The sequence below is a fragment of the Capra hircus genome (genome assembly GCF_001704415.2).
Source record: "Capra hircus breed San Clemente chromosome X unlocalized genomic scaffold, ASM170441v1, whole genome shotgun sequence".
In the NCBI taxonomy this organism is placed as follows: Eukaryota; Metazoa; Chordata; class Mammalia; order Artiodactyla; family Bovidae; genus Capra; species Capra hircus.
The window spans coordinates 39,768,981-39,779,402 of record NW_017189517.1 but is presented as its reverse complement, the minus strand read 5'-3'; the positions used below and the strand labels follow the sequence as shown (position 1 = coordinate 39,779,402).

Below are 10,422 nucleotides of genomic sequence, written 5' to 3'. Positions count from 1 at the left end.
AACTCCTAACACCTTCTAATCAATGCATTATTACATACTTTAAGGAAATGAATAATCCTTGAATGAGTCTTAATTCTGAAGTATTAGATGAGTATAGTTCAAATAATGACATCAATCAGTACCTTTAAAAAATTTTATTTTTAGAGATTGAACAATGATTCATTGTAATTTTTCTGAATAAACAATTAGCAGTCTCAAAGATTATTTCAATAAAATTTAAAATTAGAGTACAGATTGCATACAAATTGATTTCAAATATGCAATTTTGAAAAGAACTGAAGAGTACTTAAAAGATCCAATGACATCAATCAATACATTTAAAATTTTTTAGAGATTGAACAATGATTCATTGCAGGTTTTCTGATAAAACAATTAGCAGTCTCAAAGATTATTTCTATAAAATTTAAAATCAGAGCGCAGATTGAATACAAATCGATTTTAATAGGCACAGTTTTGAAAAGAACTGAAGAGTACTTAAAAGATCCCATTGAATTCATGTGGCGTTATTCCTAGTTTAATTGATAGTGTCTCAATTAAGTAAGTCCTGGCAGAAAACACTTATTGATTAATTATCTGGAAACTGGTAGCACTAAAATATTAAAATTTATGCATTCATATGGTTTGTGTGTGTGCTTGTGTGTATGCATGTATGATTTGTGCTTTGTCTAATCTACTATCTTAACAACTATCCTTTCTGTTTCCTGAGGCTCTTAACCTTACTTCAAAAGACCTAATCACACTGAACTTTCCTTGTCAGCTCTTTGCATACATCACATTTCTAGTTTTCAATGATTTCTTCTATTTCGGACAAGGGCTTTGGTGTAAAAACTAAAGTACACTAAAATAAACTGTACTCTGTCCCAATGCTACTCGCAAGCTGCCAGAACTTTCATGCTTCAACTCACAGGACTTGGGAATTTGGCTTTCCAGGAATCCCTGTCAATGCTTCTGTGATGAGCCAGGGCTTCCAGGTGCTGCTGCTACAAGGTGAGGTGTAGTTACAATTTTTTCTTTACTGTACACTGACTATGAAATTCAATTGCTCCTTCATTTTATTGTTTCAGCTGGCAAAGGATGTAAAAATTCCAGATGGATTAAACATCTAAAATTGGAAATATTCATTACCTACAAATGACTAAATATTTTCAGTCCTTCCTAAGTTGGCTATCCAACATCTAATCTCCCTTCTTAGTATGTACCTAGCTTCCTTTCCTCATTAGCACCTTAACGCTCAATTACACATTTGCAATCTCTCTTGCTTATTCACTTTGGGACACCTCTGTAGATGCAGTTCACTACTGTGTATATTTGCTAGAATGACAGCCACAGAACACAATGGGAGTTGACATCCTAAAATAGTTTACTATCTTACTGTGTTAAAAATATGATTTAAGAGAAAACTTATTTTTGAACCTTAACTGAGTAAATATTATGAAGAAAAAATGAATTTTTAAAAGACTTGATTCTACACGCTACTTAAATGAGAGAATTTTCTGAAATTCAAACATAGCAAGCTCCATCTGCTCAGCGATGAGGTACTTGCACAAAGTTCCCCATAGCCTTTTTGGTGTACAAATTAAAAAGGAAGACTAATTCTAAAGAAAGAATTTGACATAAAAGTTTGTTTTCTCTTTAAACTACTGCATTTAAAAAGTTATTTGAGTTGTAAACACTCAAGGATAAGCCAGTTTTAAGATCACATTATTGTGTCACAGTAACAAATGCGAATCACATTTATCTTTAATTCATGGATTCAGGTTCTCCTAAATTATCATTATTGAGCTACTACATTCTTGATAAAAGTTATTAGGAAAATCCAAATCATCATTCCTGGCACCTAGGTGCCAAGAAATAGTGTGCTATTATGAAATCACATATAGTTAGCTGCTTTTGTATTTTGGTTAACCAGGTAGTTTGAAAATTATTATCCCACTAGCACTGTCTTCAGATTTTAGAAGCAGAACTAGAGGAATTATAGTGAGGTATACTTTGTGGTAGTTCTGTTGCTTCTTTATTGCCCCAGAACTAACCATGGTATTGAGGATGGATATGCAGAAATGATGCTTTTTACCAGGTAGCAATTACCATAGGCGACCAAATGCCACCTATCTATGGCGTCTATAATATATAGGGGTGATGGACTAGCATGATTCTTTTCACTGCTATAAATTTGCAGACCTAGGTATTGATTGAAGTTGTATTTTATTCCAAATCTTTCCTTTTAACCTATTACATTAAGTCTCTACATGTGGACTTATCACTTTTAGATTAATTTCTGATTTTACAGAAATAGAACCATGAAAAACACAAGTATTAGCAGTCAAAACTTTTTGTTGTTATATTTTGCTATTTTTGCTTAATAACTGGAGGGAAGTTTTCCTGTAGTTTAATCTGGGATCAGGAAAATACTTAAAGCTGTCTGATAGTCACATTGTTGGCCAGATAAGAATTTTGATAAATCAGCCAATCTGTCTTTGGGATAGAACTTGACGCCTACTTTAAAGTATTAAAAAATACAACTTATTCTACAGTACATATGTATAGGAGTTCAGTCCTGTAATCAGGCTTGCAAGTGTATTATTTGGTGGTTCTTGTAGCTATTGCACATCTTTGGGGTTTCTGAGGAAAATCAATCATTTTAGGCTTTCTTTCTTTCTCCTCATCAGGAGAAAACCAGCTTAACATGGGATGAAAAGAACACAACTGGTCTCTAACCGTGGGCTTAACTGTCATGGAGCAATGAGGAAAAAGGGTGGCTTTTCCCCCTTTATCACTGTATTTTCTCCAGGCATGCAGGTTGTTCAGCCTTAGGTCTGGTTTATACCCAGTCCTTATTAATTTCATTTCATAACCTAACCTTTGGTTCTTTCTAGGACTTGGCAAATCTGTATATGGTTTGTTGCTATTTTGATTTTTTTCTGGGAAAAAAAAAAACAAACCCTCATTCAGGGGCAACTCTTTTGAAAGCTGTTTGGAATCTAACTCATTACAGGTTTCTTTTGAAAGCTGTTTGGAATCTAACTCATTACAGGTTTCTTAACTCCATGTTGTAAAATCCGAATATAGATACTGTCCAAACTGTCCAAAGAGTAATGTTTGAATTCACAGTAACAAAAGTTACAAAGTTTGTGCAAAAGATATTGTACACCACTGGAGTACATAGAGCTTGCTATAGTTAATTTTATATATAAAGCTGCATTTATCATTAAAACTATTCTGTGCTACATTAAAAGTAAAGTATCTGATTTAATTTTTCCCTACCAGTAAAAGTGAATGCTCATTTAAACTCAGAAATTAAAAAATGCAAATTGATTATTTATGATGCTTATAATCAGTATAATAAATCACTGGAAGCTTTTAAACACCATAATTGCTTTGGAGCTCTTCAAGTTTTCCAAGGGTCATGAAGTAAACCCGGCTGTGACGATTGCGCAGGATAGAGGTGAAGAAGAGCTTTAAAAAGAGAGAAAGAGACAATATCAGTAAATATTTAATAACTGCAAACCGATATTTGATAGGTACAACAATTTCAATTTATCTGTTATTAATCAATTTCAGAAAGAGATTTCCTTAGATTAAAGTCTACAAATTCAAATGAGCATGGAGCCAAAATTATAATTTAAAAAGTACTTTTTACCATATTCTATATGACTGTACTTCATATAGTTTAAATAAAATTAAGTTTTTGTAGATGACATTTATCTGCTAAATTTCTTGATTTGTTTAATTAACAATTTTCCTTTTCTATTAAAAAAATCTACTTTTACTTAAGTTAGCTTTCCTTTTACTTTTAATATATGGAAAATATCATATTATTTAGATGCAGTTCACGCTGCACTGATGCTTAAGTGGCCAGTGAAATTTTCTACTTGGTACAATTTTCTATTTCAGTGTAATAGACTGACATGAATAGATTGATATTATCAGCCAAACCAATTGACTTAGAGAGGAACATGTCGTGCAAATATGGTCTGGGCCATAAAGAAAATTAGGACAGTACAAGAGTATAAATAGCAAATAGAAGTATTCTTGACCAAGGTTTTTCAACATCCACAATGAATATACTTAGGAAGGTGTGTGACGTAATGATGAAAACACCACCAGCTACCCTTGACTTAACACCTTTTATGTGCCAGGCTGTCGACCTGTGAGATGCTTATTATATATACATTATTGATAATTTACAGAATTGTTCCAAGTTATTAATATTCCCATTTTTGAGATGAAAAAACTAAGGTTCAGAAAAACAAAGTCAAACTTCCAGGTTCTCACATGTAGTTAGAGCTGGGGCTGCATCCTAGATGTACCTGATCTCAATCATTGGTTCTTGCCATTATCTCTCTTTATATTGTAAACCAGTAGCTTTTATTGATGCCCAGTGCTTTACCCTGTTGGTTCTGATAATTCAAATCCTCTGAAATTTCTTACAAATGTGAATGCTTCCTAGTCTTATTGGAATTACTTTTTCATTCTACTATTTCTCACAACATGTAGGGACTATTCTGATATCATACAATTCATTTTTTCCACATAAACTATCTGAATTGGCTAAAACTGATCACATTACACAAAGAATTGTCAAATATTGATTTCCTTTTTCTTTTCTGTAAAGTGGACATGAAGATTAAGTGTGATAGCCTCTTAAGCATTTATCACAAACTCTACTATATGATTAGGTGTTCAACAAACATAATTAACTTTTTCCTTCTTCTGTTATTCGATTATGTTGAAAACTATAAAAGGCAGATCTACTCAAGCATTATCTTTCAAAATGTCATATTAATATGAATTTGAAAAGAACTACACATCACAGACAATAATGGAATTTGTAACAAATAGAGGCTGGTTTTGCTTTGAATACAATTAGAATTTTTACATTTTTGAAAATGATTTCTCTTGAAACCAAATTTCATCATTTACCAAATCAATGTTTCTAATGCAAATTGCAAATTTATTTTTATTATATTATTAATATGTCAATTTGGGAAATATAACATAAATATACTTATAGCCAGAAAGAAAACAATATAAATTTCCTCAGTTATTTTTCATTGCTTGCTCTACTTTTGCTCTAACTGGGGTATGTAAACTATACCTTGTCACCTCGGGTACACAGAAATCTCAGCTTCTTAATCGATCTGCGCTTCAGTTCACTTTCCAGAACCCTTGACTGCAAAGAGCGGACTTCTATGGCCTTTTGGCCCCATCCTGTGGTTCTCTGTGAACACTCAAAAGCTACAATAAAAATTTAAAAATCAGAAAAACACAAAATATTTCTGCCAGTGATGGAAAATTATAATTACAGCTAATGTTTGATTATTAAGAGGGACATTATTACAGTTTGGATTAATACATTCTTATTTTCCTGCTTCAAAGTCGGTAGTTTGGCCATTATGCTGCGCAACAGAATGTTCAAGCTAGCTATGTACTCTCATCATTATGATCAACTATTCACCATAGTGAATAACTAGATCTAAGTTAATTTTTGTATTTACATTCTCCAACACCACAGAAGAATCTAAAGGTTAATATTAACCTCTTCGTATAAAATCAAATCTAGCCACAGACATTATTTTATAATCTAGTTGGGGTACAATATCCTGTATGGGTTTGTACTTGTGCTTAAGTGACATACATGGAAACCTAACTCTTCAAAATTAAAACTGTTAAAAAATGACTTGCTAAAATAATGACTTTAGCAATTCTAATGTAATTCAATTAAGTATCATGTGATAAACAGAACTAAAGCTAATTTGACACTGTTAAGCCTTTCTCTTGCTCAGGAAATTTTTATTAAGATTAAAACTTTTGGGTCCTGCTTTATATTATTCAGTGACAATTAAGATTATGACAACTGCTTTAAAACAGAAAACCTAGTTATATAAATAGCCATATAATCAGCTGACACTGTAAGGTATTTTCGGACATGGTGAGCAGTATTTTTCTCAACAACTGCATACAGCAAAATTTATAAACTTCATGCACAGTCTACTTGCTGAGTCCACGTACACAGTTCATATGGCATTAAATAATTTATACCTTGATTCTAAAGCACATTAATTTGCCACTTAACCTAGGTACTGAGCTAGTTTGTATATGAGATAGAATCCAATGATTTAGTTGGGAATGCTTAATGATACTTGCTATGATTGCTGCATCTCTATATATTTGTTTGAAAATCCAAAGCAATGATCTTATTAGTGAGAACATTCATTATATCTAAAGGAAAATGTAAAATTTAGATTGGGGAAATCTGGATCTGGGTTAGTTTTAAATTTAAAAAGAAGTCGTGTTTGGACAAAAAAAAGAGAGCAATTGATTTCCTTAATAGTAGAGTTATAAAGCAATCTTTACATGCTCTCAAATTACCCTTAATACCCAGACCGAAATATCTTCTCATAGTGCTCTAATTTATTTTACATTTAGAGAGATACTTTTCAATTTTAGTTACTTAAAATAGCTCTGTTTTAGGTTGGAAGTTGTCTTGCCTAAGGACAAGAACTGTAGCAGATGACTTTTTAAGATCTTTTTGATTCCTATCATTGCTTAGTGGCATAAATATAGGGGTTACATTTCCCATTTGAGCTAAATTTCCTTATTCTAATTTCTGATTAATAAATTGATCACAACCACTGTGAAAGTTAGAACAAGGCATATTCTCAGTTTCTTTTGCCCCAGATCTGTCAATTATATTGTAAGCATTTACCTCTTTTCACAAAATGGTTTTAAACCCTCTGTGAGTTCTTACCTTTCGAAGGAACTGGAGGTTTTCAGGACATTCCTTAACGCTACGTATGCAAAAAGAAAGGATTCTGCAGATGCAATGCAATGTGCCATCATCCATAGTGAGAAAATGCCCATTAAAAAAGCTCTTTCAAACTCGTCCTTAAAGTCACATGTGGATCACATTTAGCCCTTTTATAGAGATTTCAGAAGCTTCTAACTTTGTATTGATAAACTGCTTTTCTCTCTGTCTCTCTAATCTTTCTGTCTTCTTCCTTTCCTTCCTTCCTTCCCCCGTCTATCTCTCTCCCCCTCTCCTTCTCCCTTTTCCTTTATTTGCTTCATTAAACTTATCCTCCTTCCAGGAACATTTCAACCAGATCATTCTACTCTAGTATTTTTGCCGTTTATATGCATTATTCTGTTTCCTATTTAGAATTATCTCTGTAGTCATCAAGCCTCAGAGACATGTACGAAAGATTCAAGTTATTCAGATTTCCCAGATTGGCAGTCCTGTGCTGGTCAGAAAGAAAAAAATGTCCTGGTCTAATGAAGATGAGAAGGCAGTTTTCTTTGTGTTGCCATCTGGGTAGGACCTAAGAGCATTTCAGTCAGTCGTATTTATCTGTTTTGTAAATGAAGGATGATGAAATCTTAGTGACAACCAATGGGTCACATATGCAGTTTATATTTGATTCTTCACAGGAATATTACTGGCTAAACAGAACACTATTGACTGTACAAAATGGAAATATTTTGCTCCTCTCTTATACTAGTTGGCACTCTCCTAAGATAAAGGTAAAACCCCCAAATCAATGTTATGGAATGCAGCATTTTCAACATCTGTGTAAAATCTGCAAGCAAAAGGAGTTAAAATAAAATGATAGATTATTATAGAAAATAATCACTTTCCTATTTTAATTACATGATTATTGAAAATGAACTACTAAGACAGCCAAAATCAGTCTCTTTGTGGTAGCCTTGTGAAATCATTAAGCATAAGAAAAACATATACATTATCTTACAAGGGAATAAGTATGCAGTACCCCAAATTAACCCTAGATGCCTTGAGAAAAAGTGACACTTTAGGAAATAGAAGCTTTTCTGGGATCATCTGAAAGGAGAAAAATTTTCCACATACCTACAGAGGATGGTATGTCTTTCCACACATCAAGGATATTCTTGAAGAGTTGTTCATTTGCTTCCACGGAAAGGGATTCAGCATTGAAGGTGAGCATCATGCCAATTCCCAAGGAATCAGGTAAAATGATGATATTCTGTGGTACAACGATTTCCAGGGGCCGGAATTATGTTTCATAAGGATTTATATGCCCAACATTTTATCACTACTACTTTAAGAGAAGCAGCTTGGCTGAACAATAAAGGCCAAAGAGGGCTTCAAAGTACAGAGAGGAGAGAAATTTCTGTCTTAGTACTAAACAGCATGCTATCCAACGCTTGAGAAGAGCTTTCCCCATGTCATAAGGTTGTTATTGTTTAATATTCTCCTATATTTTTAGGAGAAAAATTATATATGTAAAAAGCAGAATATATTTCTAACAGAGAAATTTGTTGAAATTTCACCAAGTATTATGTATAATGATAGAAGAAACATCACTTGTTTGATTTCAGATTCATTTTAGCACACTAATGAATACTAAATTTAGTAAGGAATGAACCAAGTAACAAATATAAAATCACTGGTTATCATTCAATTCATTCAAATCAGAAATAGAAAATTAACTTTAAAATAGCTTGAGCTTAAATATTTACAAGGAACAGCCTTATAATATTTTTCACTGCTTGAAATGTAACAGTCATCCTCCCTTCAAAAAAATTATAGAATTTATTATCCAATTTACATAATCTTAAAATATCTTCAATTCAGAGAGGTATTAGGTGATGAAATATTAAGAAATATCTAACAATTTCTAAATTTCATGATGCGTAAAACAATGTGACAAAACTTGCCCAAACTATAGATATTGTCACGTTAATCATATTTCCCTTAAAAATGAACAATCAGTTCCTCTTATCATGTCTCCAATTTAGCAATTTAAGGGAAAAAATGTCAGAAACTATACTTGCCAAACCCAGCGCACTCAGGCCAAGTGCTTGTGGCCATGCCTCAGTCTCAGCAACAACAATTCTTAAAACTAAAATGGGGATCCAGAGGCGAAAAGCAATTTTAATGCGTTCCCTGGGCACTCTCATGAGCAACTGAATCAGAAAAGAGATAAAGGAAGAGAGAAAAAGAAATTGCAAGAAAAAAGGCTGTCTCAAAAAATTTGTTTAGAAAAGAGCTTAGCTGCTGTAAATCCAGAAAGCACCAGAGGTAATTCTCTTGCTTCTCAGATGATTCCTGAAGTAATCAGATATTCTTTTAGCACACATAGCTCGCTTGTAGCTTTATAGCTTTTGTAATCTAGCACTGTTGGAAAAATTATTTTTAGTACATCCTGTTTCAGAAGACACTCCTCCTTAATAGAGTCCTTTCTCTTTTAATGGGTCAAGACACTAGGGCATTTAGCTAAAAATTCTATTTTTGAATTCAGTTAAGGTATCCTAATTAGGCCAGAAAATGATTTAAAAAAATCTTCTTCTCTCATTGTTTCCATAATAATTAACAGGTTGCTTGAAAAGAAAGTAATTCTTCTTGCCTAGTAGTCAAGTTGAACACAGAATTCAATCTTCCTGAATGACTTTTCAAATAAGTATAAACTTGGATCAATACCGAGGTTTTCAATAATGCATGATGTGATGTAAAAAAATAAGATGCAGGAAGTGATGGAAGACATTCCAAGTGAAGAGTACTATAATATTTATACTAAAACTAACCTGAACTCATATTTAAGTGGCTTTGGCTGGGGCTCAGTTCAGTGTTTTAAACAGTGATTTCTATATAATCATAGGTGACAACAGAATGATCATCTAGTTAGATTGTTAAATCTAACCAAAACTTGAAAAAACAGCCTCCATTAATGATCTGACAACTGTTCTGTGTAATCTGTCAGAGATATACAAGATAACTCTGAAAGCTGTGGAGAATATCACATTACTACAGTGACTCAGAAGTACAAAAAAGTTTTCTCCTGGACTTTTGTATAACACTAAACTGTTAAAACTTTAGTGTCTGACAAAATGGGGAATTTGAAAAGATTTGCTGACGCATCTCTTCCTTTGTAATATAATTTTCAATAGGAAAAAACGTCATTTCTACCATTAAATGTATATTGTGTGTGTGAGTCTGTGAGATATTATGTTCTGTTTGAGCTCTTTGTATAAATGATGTGTATAGTATTTTTTACAACTATCCATATTTTAGATGCTGTGCCATATTTTCATGTTTATAATTATTTGAGTTGAGAGTTGATATGCATTAGCTTTTAAAGTGTTGAATCCTTTGATCAGAAATTCTAAGTACAAAGTATACTATAAGAGAATACTTTATGATAACTTGCTATATATCATAGTTAAATCTGGATAAAGAAAGGGCATATACATAATAATGCATAATGAGATGCAGAGAACTAAAAGTAAGGGTTGTAAACTCATATGCCTAACAGGGCCAGTTATTATAAACACATAAATATGGATGGATACAGAATGCATAGCATATGTTCCATCTTAAAGTGGGCAGGCACCAATTGGTTCCAGTTGATTATGGCCAGATAGTAATGTTGGATCATTGGTTTTTCA

General features: G+C 32.7%; 1 protein-coding gene across 2 annotated transcripts in view; it reads right to left on the bottom strand.

Moving 5' to 3' along the window:
• Positions 1-653: 653 nt before the first annotated feature.
• Positions 654-10,422, bottom strand: part of NRK (Nik related kinase) — a 125,521-nt gene continuing 115,752 nt past the window's right edge. For both annotated transcript variants that reach the window (XM_013976175.2, XM_013976176.2), the window contains 3 exons: positions 7,865-8,000; positions 5,096-5,235; positions 654-3,453 (listed from right to left, as the gene is read on the bottom strand). In XM_013976175.2, the coding sequence (XP_013831629.1) occupies positions 3,358-3,453; positions 5,096-5,235; positions 7,865-8,000 (372 nt within the window). In that variant the 3' untranslated portion in view covers positions 654-3,357. The remainder of the gene's footprint in view (positions 3,454-5,095; positions 5,236-7,864; positions 8,001-10,422) is intronic.